This window comes from Heloderma suspectum, chromosome 2 (genome assembly GCF_057233095.1).
Source record: "Heloderma suspectum isolate Gila_16-S chromosome 2, 16-S_ref, whole genome shotgun sequence".
Classification (NCBI taxonomy): Eukaryota; Metazoa; Chordata; class Lepidosauria; order Squamata; family Helodermatidae; genus Heloderma; species Heloderma suspectum.
Window position 1 is genome coordinate 190,540,945 of NC_139459.1, and position 23,015 is coordinate 190,563,959.

The 23,015-nt window shown below is 47.2% G+C and overlaps 1 protein-coding gene across 1 annotated transcript in view; it reads right to left on the bottom strand.

Annotated features, from left to right (window-relative positions):
- Window positions 1–15,291: 15,291 nt before the first annotated feature.
- LOC146353632 (keratin, type II cytoskeletal 71-like) overlaps window positions 15,292–23,015 on the bottom strand; it is a 28,803-nt gene continuing 21,079 nt past the window's right edge. Inside the window, exons 8-12 of the mRNA XM_084829763.1 lie at window positions 22,582–22,707; window positions 20,581–20,801; window positions 19,068–19,096; window positions 16,058–16,246; window positions 15,292–15,392 (exon numbers count right to left, since the gene is read on the bottom strand). Coding sequence (XP_084685889.1) covers window positions 15,292–15,392; window positions 16,058–16,246; window positions 19,068–19,096; window positions 20,581–20,801; window positions 22,582–22,707 — 666 coding nt within the window. The remainder of the gene's footprint in view (window positions 15,393–16,057; window positions 16,247–19,067; window positions 19,097–20,580; window positions 20,802–22,581; window positions 22,708–23,015) is intronic.

Sequence of the window (23,015 nt, forward strand, 5' to 3'; positions counted from 1 at the left end):
CTGGCCCAGAGATGCTTTTCAATGTGCAAATCATCATAGTAAATGAAAACTTTGTAAAAAGTGAGATTGTTTTTTTTTTAAATTGCTTTGTTTGTTTGCTCGAAGAATATTGTGCTTGAATATTGTTTCTTTCATGTGCATTAATTATAGTTTGGCAGAAAGCTATTTAAGGGAGTCTTCCTCTTTCATTGACCACAGCTGATATGCCAAAGGCGGACATGCTCTGCAAAGTTGCAAGTTAGAGCTGTCATTGTAGGATCTTTTCTAAACATCACTGTTCCTCTGGCCATCATGTGGAACTCTCACGTTTTTGTTGTTTTGCCATCCATATACCATACCACTAAATAGGGATGTACGAAAATCCCACCACGGATCTCGGGGAGGCCGGATGCAAGCGCATTCGGCCCCCTGAAATCGGTGACGGAATGGCCCGCCACCCCCCGCCACCCCCCTAGGACGAGACTTACCTTGGGCGGATCTTCCTGGCGGTGGCGGCTCCGGTGGCAGTTCCAGTGGCGGTTCAGCGGCGGTGGCTGTGGCGGCCGGTCTTCCGACCGGCTGCCGCCACTGCCATTTCCAGTTTAAAAAAAACAAAAAAACATGATAGGCTACGTAAAGATTTACGTAGCCTATCACAGCTAGGTTTTAAAACACACACACACACACACGTACACAAACGCTATTTGCTATTTGCTACACTATTTGCGTTCCCCTTATTTTCGCCGTCTTAGTCTACGTAAATGTTTACGTAGACTAAGACGTGCCAAAATAAGGAACACAAATGGCGGCGGCCGTGGCCACCGCCATTTGCGTACATGCATTTGTTTGGTTTTTTAAGTCAGCTGTGATAGGCTACGTAAACATTTACGTAGCCTATCATGGCTGACTGCAGGGATGCAAATGGTGGCGGCTACAGCCGCCGCCATTTGCATCCCTGCTAGCCAGCGGCTGGATGTCCGGCTGCTGGCAGAGCCAGCCAGCGGCTCCGCAGAATCCTTGCGGAGCACAGCTGGCCGGCCAGGATTCCGGGGGGGGGAGGAACAGAGCACCTCCCCCCGGCGAGGATTCCGGGGGGAGGGACAGAACGCCTCCCCCTCAACCATAAACATAATCCGCGAAAGGTAAGTGCCTTTCATACATCCCTACCACTAAAGATAATGACAATGGGTATTCCCAAACGTTGTTCATACAGAGAGCAAATAAAAACATGATCCCCCCCCACACACACACACACACATCAGCCTTACATATGTATAGTTTGCTTGACTCTCACTTTTAATTTTTTTTTAAAAAAAGAGATCTGGCAGGAAGCATTTGCCCTGATCCAGGTATGAACATGTGTGATCCAGGCATGAACGTGTCTGTGTTTGTTTTATTGCTGTGCATGTATAGCTGTGTGCATAGATACACCCGCATAACAAGCAAACAAGATGTGATTGTACATACTGTTGAATCCAGTCGAAGTTGGTGGCTCTGATTTCGGTGGGGCTATAAATCCATTCCGGGTTTCAGTCAGAACCAACCCGAACTCTAAAGGAGCTATCCAAGATGCTAAACCTCTTTTGGGGTTAGGGTGCAGCACCTCGGATAGCTCCTTTAGTTTCTGACTGAAACTTGGAATGAATTTACAACCTCACTGAATCAGAGCCATCAGCCTCCACTGGTCGAATCAATACTTTGTGCATGTGTGGTGTTTAACCAGTATTCAGGAGCTCATGTTACACCATCAAAACAGTGCGCAACAAGATTGCAAGTTGTGCATTGATACACGCATGTGTATTGGGGAAAGATACAAAGGAAATGAAAAAAAAACTGAAAAGTGGGGCAAGCTATGCACATTTCAATTCTGGAGTTTGTTTGTTTGTTTGTTTGTTTGAGCTGCTTCTATACCACATGGCATCCTAAGGTCTCCAAGCAGTTCACATAAATCCTAAGATTGATCCAGGAGGATCAGCCTTCTGTGAGACAAAGGGATCTTCCTCAAGGGGAAGGGCTCCACTCACACCAAATCCCTCCACCTGATTTTGGGGTATCCCCCTTCCACGCATTGCTCACCCCATTCAACAGGGTCTCCTGACTCCCTGTGTAGTATGTTCAGGTGGATGGAAGGGCTGTCCTAGGACGGAAGAGTGGGGAAGTCCACTTCCACCAGTGCAGTTAATCCAGCTTAAATCAGGATCCAACCTTTAGTTAAACCATAATTTGGGAGGGGTTGGATCCAGGCCTAGTGATACTTACAGCAGTCCTATTGAAATTTATGGGGCTTAAGTTAGTCATGAAGTCCCACTGATTTCAACAGATCTACTCTAAGTATCACTAGGTCTGGATCCAACCCAGGTGTGGCATACAGGGCCCTGTATTCCTCAGTATTCTGCAGTATTCCCTTCCTGTATCTGATGCCTAGCATAGATAGTTGTTGTTCATTCATTAAGTCGTGTCTGACTCTTCGTGGCCCCATGGACCATAGCACGCCAGGCCTTCCTGTCCTGTGCTCTCTCCCAGAGTGTGCTCAAGTTCATATTCATTGCATCGGTGATGCTATCTAGCCATCTCATCCTCTGCCGTCCCCTTCTCCTTTTGCCTTCAATCTTTCCCAGCATCAGGGTCTTTTCCAGTGAGTCCTAGCATAGATAGACCAGATTAATATAATTCCCCTGGTCCTCTTAAATCCTTTCACATGAGATGAATTAATTACATGAAATCCACTTCAGAAAAGATTGCTCTGCATTTGCAGTCCCAGCAAACCCTAAGGTGACAAATAAGTGTGTCATTGCAGACATGAAGGGAAATTTAAACACCAGACAGTTCTTCCCCCACCCCCACCCGCAGCTTGGTCTTCGGAGTATTATTACAGCTCCCTTCAATGGGTGTGGACTTGGAATTAAATTGAGGAAAAGGAAAAGGCACAACCTTTTCTTTTGAAGTTGAGCTATAATAAGAAATATCTTATCATCTTGTAGAAGGAGGACACAAACAACCTTTGGGGATATTACTGCTCCATTATACTTTGATGATGGGGATTTTAGTTGGAGTTGCTGCAAATCTATATCTTACTTACCTTTCCTGCAAACAGTGGTTGAAGGCTAAGCCACCTGCTAGCATCAGGCACCATCAGCATTTACATCACATGCTAATATTCCATATGGGTTGCATGATCCATTGCTCTGACTGACCTGGCAAGTTCCCGGAAGTCCACCTTATTTGAGAATGCACCCTGAGCATTTTTGAGACCCCAGTATGTGCTAGGGCACTAAATCAGACACATCAGACATTAAAAAAAAGCACCTATAATAATGCAGGTTGGGAAGAGGTAGAGAAAGGAAAGATGAATAGAACCTTTTAACAAGTTTATATGAAGTCATATTTATTACAAGCTATGTCAGGTGTAGCCCATAATAACAGCAGAATGCAATGCAGAGAAAACAGAGATAGGCAGAGCAATCCTACCAGGGTAAGGGGAAGAGATCTGAAGGTGGAGGGAGGGAGGAATCCCGCCCCCATCTCTAGAGATGAGGGAGAAATCTGTCTGGTTTTCATTGTAATGCAAACTTACTTACATTTTGCACTTTCATACCAGTATGAGAACTGAAACTCAGTTATCTTTCAAAATTTGCACTTCTCTGGATTTTGCAATGGCATTCTCCAGTTTTTAAAAAAATGTATAAAAAATACATATGTCTGGGGAAAGTGCACGCAGAAATGCATAAATTAGTGAAAATAACGTTTAAACGTGCATTTTTTAAAGAAAATCACTTAACATAAAAATGTGTGTATTAGCAAAGTGCTTGAATTTTCCTGCAAACATTTTTTTTAAAAAAACTCAAAATTTGGGATGAACCAAACTCAAAATCACAAAAATGATCTCCCCATGAAATGCACCCTTTTTTCTTTTTCTTTTTTGGGCACTGGCTGATGTTAGATTTTACAAAATCCTCCCTAACTTTAGGAACCAGCTATGCGGAAGTGGCCCCTTCATGGATCACTGCCTTGTTGTGGTGAAGGGGCTTGCATAGCTCAGTGAAGCCATAAGCTATGCCGTGCAGGGCCACCCAAGACGGACAGGTCATGGCAGAGAGTTCTGACAAAATGTGGTCCACTGGAGAAGAAAATAGCAACCCACTCCAGTATTCTTGCCAAGAAAACCCCATGGAATGTATCACAAGGCTAAAAGATATGACGCCGGAAGATGAGAACCTCAGGTCGGAAGGTGTCCAGTATACTACTGGGGAAGAGCAGAGGGTATTTCCAAGTAGCGCCAGAAAGAGTGAAGCGGCTGGGCCAAAGCCGAAAGGACACTCAGCCGTGGATGTGTCTGGTGGTGAAAAGAAAGTCCGATGCTGTAAAGAACAATATTGTTTAGGAACCTGGAATGTCAGATCAATGAATCAAGGTAAGCTGGAGGTGGTCAAACATGAGATGGCAAGACTGAACATCGACATCTTGGGAATCAGCGAATTAAAATGGACAAGCATGGGCAAATTTAATTCAGGTGACCATCATATCTACTACTGTGGGCAAGAATCCCTTAGAAGAAATGGAGTAGCACTCATAGTCAACAAAAGGGTGGGAAAAGCAGTATTGGGGTACAATCTCGAAAACGACAGAATGATCTCAGTATGAATCCAAGGCAAACCATTCAACATCACAGTAATTCAAGTCTATGCCCCAACCACTGAGGCCGAAGAAGCTGAGTTTGATTGGTTTTATGAAGACCTGCAACACCTTCTAGAACTAACACCAAAAAAAGATGTCCTCTTCAACATAGGGGATTGGAATGCTAAAGTAGGAAGTCAAGAAATCACCGGGATAACAGGCGAGCACGGCCTTGGTGTACAAAATGAAGCAGGACAAAGGCTAATAGAGTTTTGCCAAGAGAACACACTGATCATAGCAAACACTCTTTTCCAACAGCACAAGAGGTGACTCTACACATGGACATCACCAGATGGTCAATATCGAAATCAGATTAATTATGTACTTTGCAGCCAAAGATGGAGAAGCTCTATACAGTCAGTAAAAACAAGACCTGCAGCTGACTGTGGCTCAGATCATGAGCTGCTTCTTGTAAAATTTCGGCTTAAATTGAAGAATGTAAGGAAAACCACTAAACCATTCAGGTATGACCTCAATCATATCCCTTATGAATATACAGTGGAGGTGAGGAATAGATTTACAGGATTAGACCTGATAGACAGAGTGCCTGAGGAACTATGGACAGAGGTCCGTAACATTGTTCAGGTGGCAGCAACTCAATCCATCCCAAAGAAAAAGAAATGCAAGAAAGCCAAGTGGCTGTCTGATGAGGCTTTACAAGTAGCTGAGGAAAGAAGGGAAGCAAAAAGCAAGGGAGAAAGGGGAAGATATATCCAACTGAATGCAGAGTTCCAGAGAATAGCAAGGAGAGACAAGAAGGCCTTCTTAAATGAACAATGCAAAGAAATCGAAGAAAACAACAGAATGGGAAAGACTAGAGATCTCTTCAAGAAAATTGGAGATATGAAGGGAACGTTTTGTGCAAAGACGGGCATGATAAAGGACAAAGAAGGCAGGGACCTAACAGAAGCAGATGAGATTAAGAAGAGGTGGCAAGAATACACAGAAGAACTATACAGGAAATATATTAGTGTCCCTGATAGCCATGATAGTGTGGTCACTGAACTTGAGCCGGACATCCTCGAGAGTGAAGTCAAGTGGGCCTTAGGAAGCATTACTAACAACAAAGCTAGCGGAGATGACAGTATTCCAGCTGAACTATTTAAAATCCTAAAAGATGATGCTGTTAAAGTGCTGCATTCAATATGCCAGCAAATTTGGAACACTCAACAATGGCCACAAGACTGGAAAAGGTCAGTTGACATTCCAATTCCAAAGAAGGGCAATGCCAAAGAAGGTTCAAACTACCATACAATTGCGCTCATTTCACATGCCAGCAAGGTGATGCTCAAAATCCTACAAGCTAGGCTTCAGCAGTATGTGAACCGAGGACTACCGGAAGTACAAGCTGGTTTTCGAAGAGGCAGAGGAACTAGAGAACAAATCGCCAACATTCGCTGGATCATGGAGAAAGCAAGACAATTCCAGAAAAACATCTATTTCTGCTTCATTGACTACGCTAAAGCCTTTGATTGTGTGGATCACAACAAACTCTGGCAAATTCTTAAAGAGATGGGAGTACCAGACCACCTTACCTGTCTCCTGAGAAACCTGTACGAGGGTCAAGAAGCAACAGTAAGAACCGGACATGGAACAACCAATTGGTTCAAAATTGGGAAAGGAGAACGACAAGGCTGTATACTGTCGCCCTGCTTATTTAACTTATATGCAGAGTACATCATGAGAAACGCCAGGTTGGATGAATCACAGGTCGGAATTAAGATTGCTGGGAGAATTATCAACAACCTCAGATACGCAGACGATACCACCCTAATGGCAGAAAGTGAAGAGGATCTAAAGAGCCTCTTGTTGAGGGTGAAAGTGGAGAGTGCAAAAGCTGGTTTGAAACTCAACATTAAAAAAACAAAGATCATGGCATCTGGCCCCATCACTTCCTGGCATACAGAAGGGGAAGAAATGGAAGCAGTGAGTGACAGATTTTATTTTCTTGGGCTCCAAGATCACCGCAGATGGTGACTGTAGCCATGAAATATTTATGTAGGCTAGAATGGCTAAAAATAGTGAACGCAAATGGCGGCCGCCGTAGCCACCACCATTTCCATATGCTGCGCCTAGCCGCAGCCGGCCAGGAGACCAGCCGCCCCTGCCGCCACCCCCGTCGCCCCTGCACCCGCTGCTGTTGCAACTGCCATCCCCGCCGTCCCGGGGGGTTCCGTGGGGCAGGCGGGGGGACAGGAGGCCATTCCGCCATGGATTCTGCTGCACCTTCCGCCACCTCACCTTCCGCCACTGCACCTGCCACCCCCGCCGCCGCCCCTGCCGCTGCCCCCGCCACACCTGCTGCCCCCACCACCGCCGCACCTTCCGCCACACCTGCCGCCGCCACACCTTCCACCGCCGCTACCATGCCACCGCCACCGCACCACCACCGAAGCCACTGCCGAAGCCTCCCCAGGTAAGTGCTGTCCCGGTGGGTTCCGCAGGGTGGGCAAGGGGGCAGGAGGCTGTTCCGCCACGGATTCCGGGTGGCCAAATGCCAGTGCATTCGGCCTCACTGGAATCGTTGGTGGAATTCTCTGCCATCCCTAGCTGTGAGAGCTGGACTATAAGGAAGGCTGAGCACCGAAGAATTGATGCCTTCAAACTGTGGTGCTGGAGAAGACTCTTACGAGTCCCCTGGACTGCAAGGAGGTCCCATCAGTCAATCCTAAAGGAAATCAACCCTGACTGCTCATTGGAAGGACAGATACTGAAGCTGAAGCTCAAATATTTTGGCCACCTAATGCGAAGAGAAAACTCCCTGGAAAAGACCCTGATGCTGGGAAAGATTGAAGGCAAAAGGAGAAGGGGACAGCAGAGGATGAGATGGCTAGATAGCATCACCGATGCAATGAATATGAACTTGAGCACACTGCGGGAGAGAGCGGAGGACAGGGAAGGCCTGGCGTGCTATGGTACATGAGGCCACAAAGAGTCGGACACGACTTAACGACTGAACAACAACAACAAATGCAGAAGTGGCCAGATTATGTATAGTAGACAATCTTTGAGAATTGTCATAGGTATTACAACATCAAATTACTTTGGCAAATACATTTTGGAGAGTGGTGGGATATGTGCAGAATGAAACAGTCCTATATTACCTGGTTCATCAGGTGGCAATGAGGGGAAGATGGATTATATTGTTTGGGGTTAAATTACTTGTACACATAAGTAGGGATACTAGAGAAATTTGAGATGGACTAAAAAGAGCTCAGATTTCTAAGAATCCAACCTGTGGAATCTGCTGTGGGCCAACCTCCTCAGGCCACATGGAGTCCATGGACTTCTGCATCTTTTTTTTACATCCCTGAAATTTATGTATATTTATTCTCAGGAAAATACTAGGGATGTACAAATCCCCTTCTGCTGGGTGTCCACCGGGGGGGGGAGGCGATCCGTTTCTCCCCCCCAGAATCCTCGCCGGGTAGCTTCACTCCGTGGTGATTCTGCGGAGCTGCCATGCCGTATCACTGGCAGAAGGGGACGTGACGTACTGCAGCCACAAATGGCATCCCGGACACCATTTGCGTCCATGCTTTTAATTAACTCGATAGGCCATGCAAATATTTGCGTATCCTATCACGTAAAAGCAGGGAAGCAAATGGTGTCTGGGACGCCATTTGCAGCCATAAAGGCCTTAGTTTAAGGTAAATACAGCCATTTACTAAGGTCTTTACGGCTGCAAATGGTGTCCCAGATGCCATTTGCGGCTGCAGTACATCCCCTTCAGCCAGCAATATGGCATGGCGGCCGTATCACTGGCAATCCAAGCTGGAGGATCCGGCTGAAGAAGATTCCGCATGGAGGTGGGGTTAAGTCTTCCGTTCTGCCATGGACTCTGGGGGGGGGCTGGATTCTAAAGAATCCAGCCTCATTGAGGTCTGTGGCAGAATTCTCCACCATCCCTAGAAAATATGCACGTTTCTGCTGAGACTGGTAAATAAATATACATGGGGAAAAGTTGAATGGAATGTGGGACAATACGCTACATGTTACATACTAAGGTAAATTATGTAAATTACTGAGAATCCTCTTACAGAATTATTTGCATATTTTTCAACATAATGGAAAAAAAATGACTCCAACTGTGAACAGACAATGGAACAAAAGGCACCTGACAATTCATGAAACATAGAGTGGACTGTACACTAGGGATGGATTAGGGATGTACGAAGTTCCACCACGGATATCAGGGAGGCCGAATGCCAGCGCATTCGGCCCCCCGAAATCGGTGGCGGAATGGCCCACCCCCCCCGGCACCACCCCCAGGAAGAGACTTACCTTGGGTGGATCTTCCTGGTGGCGGCGGCTCCGGCAGCAGCTCTGGTGGCAGTTCAGTGGCGGCGGCGGCTACGCTATTTGCGTCCCCCTTATTTTCACTGTCTTAATCTATGTAAATGTTTACGTAGACTAAGACGTGCCAAAATAAGGAACGCAAATGGCGGTGGCTATGGCCACCGCCATTTGCGTACGTGCGGTTTTTTGTTTTGTTTTTAAGTCAGCCGTGATAGGCTACGTAAACATTTACGTAGTTACGTAGCCATTTGCGTCCCTGCTAGCCAGCGGCTGGATGTCCGGCTGCTGGCGGAGCCGGCCGGCAGCTCCGCAGAATCGCTGCGGAGCACAGCCGGCCGGCCAGGATTCCAGGAGGAGGGACGGAGTGCCTCCCCCCGCACCATCAGCATAATCCCTGAAAGGTAAGTGATTTTCGTACATCCCTAGGATGGATGAGCTCCCTCCCATCTGGGTTCTCCAGGTGCCTGCCCAGCCCCTGCCCCTGCTCGCCAGCTCTCCAGGCTGCACTCAAGCCCCCCTCTGCACTCAGTAAGCAGCCCGCAACTTACCCGGGCCCGTCCATCTCTGTCGCCATCGCCATGTTTTTTAAAAACATGGAGATCAGCAGCCCTTTTCCATAGACTTATATGCAAAATAGTGCTGTGAAACTAGAGTATGTGGATGATACACAGTGCTTTTTGCATATAAGAATCACCTCAAGGGGACCATTCCTGGTGAGCCCAATGAGAAAGATCCAGATAATCTGCTTTGTAATGACATCACTTAGGAAGTTAGATAGACCATGTGAAAAATGAAAATCAGATTCTGTACCAGTTTAGCTCTGTGCTGCTTGGGGGAATTATGCTCCTTCTAAATGTCCACAAAATCATGCAGGTCTCCACCTATTCCAGTGTAATATTGTTTCCCCCATATAGAACACATCTGACCTTTCTTACCAAGAGGCAGTGAATGGATGATGCCACAGATGCTTAGATGCATCTGCAGAATCTGATTTTCATATGGTCCACCAGGATGCCAGAATAGGTAACCCACACTTTTACTTAGAGGAGTTCCCAGAACTGTAAAAAAAAATAAGATCTCCCATTCAGTCTCATTGGCCGGGCTGCTGTAACAATGTGAAATGTTCATGAGCATTTTAGGGACAATCCTATGGCCACTAGACAGCATCTGGGGGACATAAGATGGTTCCGTTTCCTGGCTACAGGGTCAGAAACAGGGCTCTGACTTCAGAGCCAGGAAACTGCGCTACCCACTCCTCCCCCTCCCCCTCCCCCTCCCCCTCTGGCCAGCATGGAGAGAACCACACCAGCTACCTCTCCGTGCTCTCGAAACAGAGGGTGGAGATGGGGAAAAGGAGTGTTCCTGGGGGCAGGGAGGGGAGGAGACTGGGGCAGCAGCCATACAAGTAATCCTATGGCTGCTGCCCTCCTAGATAGTGTAGGAATGTTCACAGATAGTTCAATTTCTATGAGGAAAGTGAGAAGTTGTTTTGGGGAAATCTCAATCACACAGCAAAGGAACATTTTGAATAGACAACAGACTCAGTAGTAGGGTTTGCCAAATAGAGGAACAGAATGAAATTTAGACTATATTAATTGAAATGAAATTGAAATGAAATTTGTTTTCATCATTTGGAAGTGAAACAAAGTATGAACAGAGACACAAATTCCTGCTTCACATGTTTCAGCAGCTGACAAATGCTTATTGCAGGAGTGGGAAACTGTGGCCCTCCAGATGTTGATGAAGTACTATTCCCACCATCATCACTGTCCAGGCAGGCTAGGGCTGATGAGAATTGGAGTCCAACACCATCTGGTGGGCCACAGGTTCCCCAATCCTGGTTTATATCAGTTTGACCATTAAGGTTTCCCCTGAAGAATGCTGGGAAATGTAATTTGAGGGAAATACTGAGATGACTCTTTCAGATCACCAGCCACCATCACAGAACTATAACTCCCAGAGTTCCCAAGCATGAAGGAATAATTCAGTCTTGTTGTTTTTTGTGGGGGAGGCAAATTAAATGTTCCCTTAAGCATGCATTCTGGAACCATGCATACTACTTCTATTTACTCTCAAAGAAGTACACATGGCCCTAATTTGGATTAGGACCACAGCACTTTGGAAGGGGGTCAAACCTTCCTCCCACCCATTTTTGTCCCAAAATGCCCTCCCTGCCCTCCCAGAGTGCCATGGTCCCAATTAAATTGGGGCCACACACACCTACTTCAGAGTAAATAAAAGTAGTGGAGCTATGCATACTTAAGGGAAAGTTTAGTTTGGCTCTGTGTGTGTGTGTGTGAATCTTCATACGTGTACCAGAATTGTGGGGCCTCCATAAGGATTAACATCCTGCTATGCTATTAGATGCAGACATGAGAATACAGGTTTGCCAAGTGCTAACTTAGGCAGCATGGTAGCATTTCCTAGTGTAGTCAAAAGCCTCAAGGAAGAGAATGAGTGGCAGGAGGGCTTCAGGAGGTGGGGTTGCTCTGTGCGTTTGGGCTATTGTTGCCTCAACAGGGGCGGTTTGTTGTGCAAAGGAGAATTCCTGTCATATTTATTTCTCATAATAATTAAGCATTGTTCCTGTTCTAAAATAAGAGACTTGTGCTTTTGGCATACATGTACCCCACATAGGTCTATTTAATAGTCACTTGGTGTGTCAGACTAGTTTCTCATAAATGGCATCCCGGGTTTTCAAATGTGCAGAGGGCTCATGAACCTTTGGCAGAGTTGTCTGTGATGTGGGATCCTAGGTATGCAATGCCATCAGGATTCTGGAGAGAGGACCTTCCAGATTTGGATTTGGCATTCCTTTCCCCCCAAAGGATTAACTTCCACTTGGCCAATCTCATTGCCTCTCTCTCCCTCCTCCATTAAGGGTTCTGTTTCTCTTACTATTACTCATTTTCATATACTGATTCCTACACAGAGAGAAGTCATCTTGATATTTCAGCAACAACCACCACCACCACCACCACCACCACCACCAATAAACAGTGTCAGTTCTTCATCCAACTTTATTGGAGACACAGCAGAAAAGTTGGAACTTCTAGTTCTAACAAAGCAAAATTAATGATGGTATCGAACATGTATACATTCAGAGGCACATTCCGACATACATATCGGAGAGGTAAGATAAAATACACTGTCTACACAGAAACCAGTTCAGATGGCCTGTAAGAAGGATGAGAGATGGTGAGCAATATGTATTTGTTTATTACAGGACTTGTACCCCCACCTTGCCACTCAAACAGGAATATTCAAAGCAGCTTTAAAAAAGGGGGGGGGAGAAAACCACCACCAAAAATACATTAAAATTATAATGATACAATAATACAACAGGGGTGCAGAACCTCAGGCCCTCAGATCAAATCTGGCCTGGGGTCCCAAAATCTGGCCTGGGGTCCCAAATCTGGCCTGGGGTCCCAATCTGGCCTGGGGTCCCAATCCAGCCCACTTGGTTTCCCTAAATAGCCACATCTCCTCCAACCACCAATTGTTTGGAGGTTTCCCAGCTTTTGCACAGTCGTTCCCACATGGTTGGAATGCCTCTCTTAAGCCTTAGTTAGAGCTTGAAGCTAAAATATGCTAGTATTGGGGGTATCTTGGCGCTGGCCCTTGCCTTTGGTGCCACCTCATTTTGCCTTTGGTCCCTCCTGCCACTGGAATGTGGCTCCTCCTGAGAGCTTCTCTGAAATTGAATTCAGCTCTTGGGCTGAAAAGGTTCAACATCCCTGCAATGCAATAATGTATTAATAACAAGAGTGTGTTTAATTGATTGGCATGATTAGGGATAAATTTGCAATGGAACCAAATGAGTTCAGATTTTCATGAATCTGACCTGTGAAGTCCACAGTGGACCAGCTTTCCCACTGTTCGGTGGATTCCATGGACTTCCAGACCAATTTTTTAAATTTCCCAAATTTTGGGCAAATCTCAACAGAGAAAACTATGCAAAATAATAATTTAAAAAACTGGCCACAAATGCGCATTTCCCCCATAGGCTAAAGTGTGAAAAAGAGCATTTGGGGGAAATTTGCACATTCTCGCACATGCAAAATTGCACAATTTCACATTTGTGCAAATTCAGAAACAAAAAATCCGATTGTTTTGATGGGCAGATGACGGGGAAAAAGGCATCTGAGAATCCACAAAACACAGACCGAATGGCTTTTACACAATCCATACATCCCTAATTGGCATAGCCCCTCCCCTCTCACACACAATCAGCTCTGCTCACCCTCCTGGCTGCTATTTTCATACACACTCCCAAGCAGCATGGGATGGTACCCGCAGTGACACCTCCCCCATGCAGCCATGTGTGTATGCCAAGAGGGAGCATCGAATCTTAAAGGTCAAAGGCAGCAAATGGATTAAGGTAGTCCAACATCCTGCCTCACTACCTTAATATTCAAAAGACCTGTCCCTTTTCGTGAAAATCCGCTCTGCTCAAAAATTAAAAAAAATAAAAATTGCAACCCACTTTGTATCCATCCAGATCTAAAGAGTTGGAATCAATCCTTGAAATGGGCTGCAAATGTTAGAGAATGATGCTTCTGAACATGTTTGGGCTGGATGTGCCTGATCTCGTCTGATCTCGGAAGCTAAGCAGGGTCAGCCCTGGTTAGTACTGGGATGAGAGACCACCTGGGAATCAGGCATCCAGCACTGAGCAGGGGGTTGGACTCAATTGTCTTGTAGGCCCCTTCCAACCCTATGATTCTTTTTTTTTGTTCTCCCTTTGTGGAAGGTTGGGGGCTGGCGAGGCAGAGGAGGGGAGGTGGGCAAATCCATCAGGCAGTGAATGCTTGCAAAATCCAGATACTTTTTGGGGGGTGGGGGTGGCCAGCAGGGAGGTTGGATATTGGCTGGAATGGATATTGGATCTTGCGATGCACTTGCACAGAGCACCACATCCATGCATGGTAATCCCTAAAGGAACGTAGGGTAGCAGGGCCAGGAAAAGCGGCCTTGGGGCTCTGCTGTCAGTTAGTATTGGCCCTAGGCTAGATGGGTCAACAGTCCGGTTCACTGAAAGGCAATTTCATACATCTTGTTCCACAGTTATAAGTAGGGATGTACGAAACCTCCCTTACCTGGCTCTGCCGGGTTCCGCTGGGGGGGGGAGGTGCTCCATCCCTCCCCCCGGAATCCTGGCCAGCTGGCTCCGCTCCATGGGGATTCCGCAGAGCTGCCGGCCGGCTCTGCCAGCAGCCGGACATCCGGCCGCTGGCTAGCAGGGACACAAATGGCGGTGGCTGTAGCCACCGCCGTTTGCATCCCTGTATTCAGCTGTGATAGGCTACGTAAAGACTTACGTAGCCTATCATGTCTGGGTTAAAAAAAAAAAACTCGTATGCAAATGGCAGCAGCTATGGTCGCTGCCATTTGCGTTCCCTATTTTTGGTTGTCTTAGTCTACGTAAATATTTACGTAGACTAAGACGGTGAAACTAAGGGGAACACAAATAGCATAGCGGACGCTATTTGCGTTCCCCTTTATTTTCACCATCTTAGTCTACATAAGTATTTACATAGACTAAGATGGCGAAAATAAGGGGGAACGCAAATAGCATCCGCTACGCTATTTGCGTTCCCCTTATTTCCGCCAACTTAGTCTACGTAAATGTGTACGAAGACAAAGACGTGCCAAAATAAGGAATGCAAATGGCTGCGGCCATGGCCACCGCCATTTGCGTACACGCATTGTTGTTGTTGTTTTTTAAGTCAGCTGTAATAGGCTACGTAAACATTTACATAGCCTATCACGGCTGACTGCAGGGATGCAAACGGTGGCGGCTATGGCTGCTGCCATTTGCGTCCCTGCTAGCCAGCGGCCGGATGTCCAGCTGCTGGCGGAGCCGGCCGGCGGCTCCGCAGAATCCCTGCGGAGCACAGCCGGCTGGCCAGGATTCCGGGGGAGGAGGAACGGAGCACCTCCCCCCCCGGAGAGGATTCTGGGGGGAGGGACGGAACGCCTCCCCCCCAACCATAAACATAATCCGCGAAAGTAAGTGCCTTTCATACATCCCTAGTTATAAGACTCCTGCTGGAAGGTATTAGTTTGGTTTTGTTAGCTCACCAGTGTTTGTCTTTCTGAAAAATCATATAGCATTTAAGCAGGCACGTATAAGAATTTCATTTTTGTTTGCAAAACATGCAAGCATGATCGGCTCAAAGCTCTGGATGAGATTGTGAGCGCAAGCACGTGTACACCAAAAATGTTTGCAAATTGCCAGACATGTGCTCACATTCAATTTATGCAACTCCCTGGTTTGATTTTGTGTACATTTTGTTATTTGCGCAAATTTCCCCTGCAGACTGAATCAGCCCTGCTTTAGTCTATGGAGGAAATTCGCACAGATTTCACTTTCAATTGCTGCTTGATTTGGACAATTTTCCCATTTGCGCAGAGTGAGCAGCGAATGTGAACAGGAACTGGACACAGGAAGTGAGCGAGACAATGTTCGGAGTATCCTAGCTATCTCAAAAATCACTCAGTTGCCCATCCCTACATTTAACCCAAGTTAAGGAATCCTTTCCAACCCACTATCTGGACCTATCTTGTCTATCTAGACTACCTGCCTCTCAGCCTCAATTCTGCATCTGTAAAATGGGAGCAATAGGGACTACATCGTAGGAACTACTGTTTGTGACCAAAGAAGATAAAGAGTGTGAAGCACTGCGCACACAAAACCTGCTATAGAAATGATGAATGATAATAAGAATCTTTCTTATATAGCAGCTTATAAGATTATTTACTATTGGAGATATCCCCCCCTTTTTTTCTCATTTGGTGTGGTTCTGGCCTTGGGAGATTTGTGTTTATTATGTCCTGCCACTTCTTGTGAAACACGAGGGGGCTGCAGACATTTTCATACCATGCTTGCATGGATGTCCATGGCAGCAGTGTGCACCAGCTGAGTTACCAGCTCTGGAATGGCCACCCACACATCTACCCACCATGGCAGTGGTATACCCACCAGTCCCACAAGTGGTACCCATGGGCCTCTGCACACTTCTGGAAGCATTGCCACAACAATTGCTGGAGTGGTATGCACCACCTGGGATGAAATCTCCACCTCCAGGCACGCACTGCTTACCCACAGTGTTAGATATATTTCTGGACATGTATCCCATGGGGGAGCAGTCTGCATTTCCAGGGTTCTGTCCATTCCCTGGACCTCCAAGACCATATTTTCCACTTCTGCTGCTGAACCCTCCGTTTAGAGTGCTGTATCCAGGCTCATGGCCACCGTCATCAGCTGCTTTGCTTGGGGCAGGGAGCACCGCTGCAACAAAGAACATGACCAATGGTATGAGGACATCAATGCTGCAATTTCTCCAGGGGAATAATATATATTTGGGGAGGGTCCACAACTCGGTGGTTGAGCTTTGCATGCAGTGATTGAATCCCTGACACGTTCAAGGATTTCAGGTAGCAAGGCTAGGCAGGGCTTTTGTCCTAGATATTGCAGCAGGGGTGAGGAACACTTTTAGGGTGTGGATGGGCTGAATGACATCACATATGCACATGCACACGTACACGCGCACACACATACACACACACATTCAGCCCTTCACAGGCTGGATGATGTCAGGGGCATGGCCCCTTGACATAAGGGATGTGGCCATGCCCCTGGAATCATCTGGTTCCTGGCCAATGTGCCAGCTGGAGCTCTAGCTGGTGTTTCAGCCAGGGACTGGGTTTGCCTGCACTATATCCACCCCGATAGGGGAAAGCACAGTGTGGATGAGTCCCCAACTCCCTTTCATAAGGAAGCATTTAAAAAAGTACAATTCCCCTACTGGCAGTCTGAAGTGCTTCAGTCTTCTGCCATCCCAGGACTCTTAACACATTCAGCTATGCATGTAGGGATGTACGAAACTCACTTACCTTTCCACGGAATTTTTCGCGGTGGGGGGGAGGCGATCTGGTCCTCCCCCCCAGAATCCTGCCCGGCCGGCTCCGCTCCATGGCGGCTCCCCGGAGCAGCCAGCCAGGGCCAGACGGGCTGCTGCGGACGTAAATGGCAGCCGCCGTAGCAGCCGCCATTTGCATCCAGCCAAGCAGCCATGATAGGCTACGTAAGTATTTACATAGCCTATCACGGCTAATCCCTCCCCCAAAAAAACAAGCTTACGCAAATGGCAGCAGCTACGGCAGCCGCCATTTGCGTTCCCTATTTTTTGCCGTTCTAGCCTACATTAATATTTACATAGGCTATTATGGCAAAAAAAAGGGGAACGCAAATAGCGCCCACTATGCTATTTGCGTTCCCCTTTTTTTCGCCATAATAACCTACATAAATATTTACGTAGGCTAGAACGGCAAAAAATAGGGAATGCAAATGGTGGCTGCCGTAGCCGTCGCCATTTGCGTACACTGGTTTTTTTGGGGGGGGGGCTTAGCTGTGATAGGCTATGTAAATACTTACGTAGCCTATCTAGGGATGGACGAAAGTCCCTTACCTGTCCTCAAAACTTGCTTCGCGGTGGGGGGGAGGCGCTTCGCTTCTCCCCCCGAAGTTCATGCAAGGGGGGGGAGGCGCCCCGCCTCGCCCGACCAAAATTCAGGCCTGGCGGGAGGTGCCCCATCCCTCGCCAGCAAAATTCAGGCTGGGTAGAAGCGCCCCATCTACCCAGCCGCGAAAAAAAAAACCCACCCCCGTGATAGGCTACATAACAATTAACGTAGCCTATCACGGCTAGATTTCCAAAGTCATCCATGGTAGGCTACGTAAATCGTCATATAGCCTATCACGGGTGACTTTGGAAAAAAAAAAAGTGCGTACGCAAATAGCGGCCCCCATAGGAAGCCGCCATTTGCATTCCTTATTTGGTCCCTGTAGTCTACGTAAAGATTTACATAGACTACGACGAAAATAAGGGCAATGCAAATAGCGTTGACCTTATTTTCACCGTAGTCTACGTAAATCTTTACGTAGACTACAGGGACCAAATAAGGAACGCAAATGGCGGCTCTCTATGGGGGCCGCCATTTGCGTACGTGCTTTTTTTTTTTTTCCAAAGTCACCCGTGATAGGCTACGTGACAATTAACGTAGCCTATCACGGCTGACTTTGGAGATCTAGCCGTGATAGGCTATGTTAATCGTTACGTAGCCTATCACGGGGTTTTGTTTTGTTTTTTACTGCATTTGTAATGGCGGAGGCGGCAGCCGGTCAAAAGACCAGCTGCCGCCCCTGACGAAGACCCGATGAACCGCCGCCGGGACCCTCCTCCAGGAGGGACATTCGTGAAAGGTAAGTCCCATCCCGGGGGGGGGGAGTGGCAGAGAATTTCACCGCTGATTTCGGGGGGCCGAATGCGTTGGCACTTGGCCCCCCGAAGTTTCGGGGAGAAATTCTCCCCCATCCCTAAGCCTATCACAGCTGCAAGGACACCAATGGTGGCCACAGCAGCCCAGCCGCGGCCAGCCAGGAGACCAGCCACCGGAGCCGCCACCACCACCGCTACTGCTGCCGAATCTGCCACATCCGCCTAGGGATGTAAGAAAATTCCACCATGGATCTGGGGGAGGCCGAACGCCAGCGCATTCAGCCCCCTGAAATCGGTGGCGGAACGGCTTGCCACCCCCCTGCCCCCCTGGGACGAGACTTACCTTGGGCGGATTTTCCTGGCAATGGCGGCTCTGGCGGTGGCTCCGGCGGTGGTTCGGCGGCGGTTCGGTGGCAGCGGCAGTGGCGGCTGGTCTTCCGACCAGCTGCCGCCGCCGCCATTTCCAGTTTTAAAAAAAAGAGACGTGATAGGCTACATAAAGATTTATATAGCCTATCATGGCTAGGTTTTAAAAAAAAAAACGTGATAGGCTACGTAAATGTTTACGTAGCCTATCACGGCTGACCTTAAAAAAAAAAATGCGTGTACGCAAATGGCGGCAGCCATGGCCGCCGCCATTTGCGTTCCTTATTTTGGCATGTCTTAGTTTACGTAAACATTTACGTAGACTAAGATGGCGAAAATAAGGGGAAAGCAAATAGCGTAGCGTCTAGTGGCCGAATTCTCTGCCATCCCTATGTACATGTATAAGGCAGCTTCTTATAACACCATCTCTGACAATGCCAACAGGTAAACTTTACAATTACTTACCTATACTCTGAAGGCTCCCAGGAATTATCCTATTTGGGAGAGAGAAGTAATATAGCTAGGTCATGTGAGAAACCATATTTTCTAATAGAAGTAGGAATTCTTTCTCTCCCTCCCTCCCTCCCTCTCACTCTCTCTCTCTCTCTCTCTCTGAGCTTTTCTACATGAGGCATTTATTGTGCGCTCAACATTCCCTATTCATGGTTGTTTATGGGTTCTTTAGATGATGTAGTGACTCTCCAGTTTCATGTCTGTTTTTAAACAGCATTTTTGGTGAGTTTTTTTAGAGCTGGGAAAATGCAGTATTATTTGTGAAAGCAAATTGTGCTATTCCGCTATACCACAGTGCCACCTAGAGGTTATGTAGTAGAAAAGCCGGAAAGGAAACACTTTAATCATGTGAACCACTGAGAGATTTTATTATATTCAGTGGTATGTAAATGTGACTAATATAAATAAATAAATAAATCGTGTAGTGCCCAGTTCTCAGTTCCATGACATACTGAAAGTAGATACATCAGATTAACAGCCTCATGTACAAAAGCGCCCTCTCTCTCTCTCTCTCTCTCTCCCTCCCTCCCTCCCTCCCTCCCTCCCTCTCTCTCTCTCTCTCACACACACACACACACACACACTCTATCTAAAACAGTTCACAAAATGTAACAGCAAATAAAGCAACAGAAGAGAAACAGTTAAAAATTAATAGGAACAGCCAGCTTATAAAACACACACACACACATGCAAAACACAATAGCCAAGTTTGGAAGAAATCCTATGCTCTCTGGAAGGGTAGCTGAAGGATTGTGGGGTGTGGCATGAGTGCCATTCCTCCACTGGAGAGGGAGGCCAGCTGGCAGGAAGGCACATCTGCCACTGGGAGGCCCCTCCCCATGTAGCAGCTGAAAAATCCATTGCCAATGTTCTGACAGCAGTGGGGGCCAAAATGGGGCCTTACAGGGGTGTGTTGGTGGAGGCTATGGATCCATAGCATCCTCAGCCCCTCTCATTTCCCTGACAAGCCCCCAAATGGGCAGGCCCTGAAAGTCCACAAGCCCTGGAGCTGGTGTAATTAACACCATCCCATTGTGGTCACTGGAAGGGATAGGGAGGGTGTGGGGAGACAAAAGGAAGAAAAACTAACTAGAAAAAGCTGTTCCCACTACCACCACCTCCCATCCTGGCTGCAGCAAGTCATCGGGGCTTTAGATGTGAATTGCTCCACCACAAAATCTCCCCACCCCCACCCCTACCCACACCCCACCCCACCCCACCATCATAGGATTGCTCTGTTTGCTGCACTGAAAAGCGCTGTCAGGGTCATTTCACACATTACACATTCACAAGCCCATGTTTGCCATGGAGTGCACACTCGACAAGGAGCCAGAGTAAATCTAATCAAAGTACCTATGATGAGAATTGAACCCCAAAACATCTGGAGGACACCAGGTGGGGGAACATTGGCTTAGACATTAGTATGAGCCTTTCTATAGGCAGTAGGAGCGTAATAGAGTAATACCTGTTTTCTTCTCCCTCCAGCAGTGACTGGTATGTAGCTATTTCAATATCCAGGGCCAGCTTGTCACTGAGAAGCTCCTGACAGTTCCGCAGCCGGCCAGCCAGCTCATCCTTAGACCTGTGCAAAGTGCTCTGCAACTTGTCAAGTTTCTCTTGGGCATCTTTCTGGGTACAGTCGCCACGCTGCACAGCATCACAAATGGCCGCCTGCAGGCAAGCAACCTGCCACAGGGATAAGCAAGATATCATATTTCCCCCAGGCTCTGGCTCCTCAAAGGCTGACATTCATCCCCCAAAAACTAAATATTCGCTCAGCATCACGTTCAAATACGGAGATCTTTTAGGTCGGGGTGCAGAACCTCTTGCAATCCGAGGGCCAAATTCCATTTCGGAAAAGCTTGGGGGGGGCGCATTCCAGTGGTGAGCGGGCCCCAATGCAAGTGGGTGGGTCCAAAGGCAAAGGGGTGGGGCCATGAGCACCAGCATATTGTAGCTCAAAGCTCTTGCAGCCAGTCACTGAGCCTTCAGAGAGGCATTCCAACATTTTAGAATGGGGACTAAACTGCACAAAAGCCAGGAAACCACCAAATGGTCGGTGGTTGAAGGAAAGGGGAAGGGGGTGTGGCCATATGGGGAGGGTCAGATTTGGCCCTTAGGTCTAAGGTTCTGCTCCCCTGTTACAGATACATTCAAACCCAAGTCTAAAATTAGGGTGTCATGGTTTCTCTGCTGCATGCCTCCATTCATTGACAATTGGTATAAAGAACCTTTCTGACCTAACTTCTTTTTCGCTCTAAAGCTGAAGGAATCATGGATGGCCTTGTAGGCCCCTTCTGACCCTACTATTCTACTCTTCTATGATTCTATGTCAGCTAGGGGCCTAGTTTCTACCAGTGGTTTTGCTGTCTTCAGAGAGCCTTTCAACACTGAATCATCTGCCATGTTTGTCATGGAAAAAAGGGTGATTGTAGCGGATTCCAGGGTATGTCCTAGAGGGCACACTTAGTTCACATTGGGCAAAGAATTTATTTATTTATTTATTTATTTATTTATTTCTATACCACCCAATAGCCAAAGCTCTCTGGGCAGTTCACAAAAATTACCTCAATGTTGCCATGCTTGAATCCAAGACATTTTGCTGAGCAACAAATGGTGCCCCCTCCCCTCCAAGTCAAGGTGTACTGTATAGTACTCAAGGCCAGCCTGAGGCAGAAAATACAACAAACACCTGAGGCAGAAAATACAATAAGCCCCTCCACCCCTCCTTGTCAGTAAAAATACAGTAAGAAGAAATTAAAACAACAACCCATTTGCTGTCCTTTCCTGATAGTCACAATCAGCTGCCGGAGGTGGCCATCTCAGTCTGCCTTACAGTAGGGCCGGCCCTGCCTGAACTCACTAGTACCCAACCCAAATTCCCCTTGTGACTGTGTATCAGCAGCAGTGGGCAAGGTGTCTTTTAGGGGAGCTTATTGACAAGTGCTGATCCCCTCACTGAGGAACCCTGAAGAGCTTCTGAGGAGCCCAGAAGACAGCTTGAAAATGACTGGTATGGTACATTGCAAGAGTTCAAAGCAGCCAAAGGTGCAGGCAACAGAAAGCTGGGCCATGCCAATGTGTGCATTAAAACAGAGCATCTTGTGCACAAGCATCCACATGGGGAGCCATATGGAGCCACACAGAGAGCTCTGCATACATTACTGAGTTGCCCACAGATACAGCTGATCTGCACACCAATGCATTGCACCTTCTGGACTGGGGCAAGTAGCCTTGTCCTGCTCATCTCAGATTCTTTTGCTTAAATCCCCTAGGTATTCAGTATGAATTCACTTCATTACAGCATTTTTGGCGTGCGCGCACACACAAACACACACACACACACACACACAAGGAAATTGACGTTTACAGCAGCTGAGCTAGGTGTTATTGGCATGAGACCATTGCACCAAATCCCACTGCAGGCAGCCTAGCCAGTAATGCCAAAGAGTTTTCCCTTGTTTACCTGCTTCTTGTTTTTTTCCATTTCATACTGTAGTCTCTGTACCATCCGGCTCATTTCTACCATCTCGCGCTTGTTGATCTTCAGATCGTTGCTAATTTGGCACTTTTGGTTTTGGAGTTCCTGGTACTAAGTGCTCATAGAGGGGGCAACCATCATGTATAAACATTATGCAGTTTTATTGCTTTCTACAGATACTTCATATCTACTAGCTAAGGATCCGTTCTCTCTCTCTCACACACACACACACACACACACACGCACACAGAGGATAGGTTTCTTTTCAGGAGACAATTGCTCCACCTGTTCCAAAGATGGCATTCTGGCAAATGTGTTATGGGAAGGGGGCTGTCTACCAGTGGGAGGAACTGTCTGCCAGTGACTTCAGGAAATCAACCTCCATTTCAGAGTACTTCCATTCACTAGGTCAGGGGTGG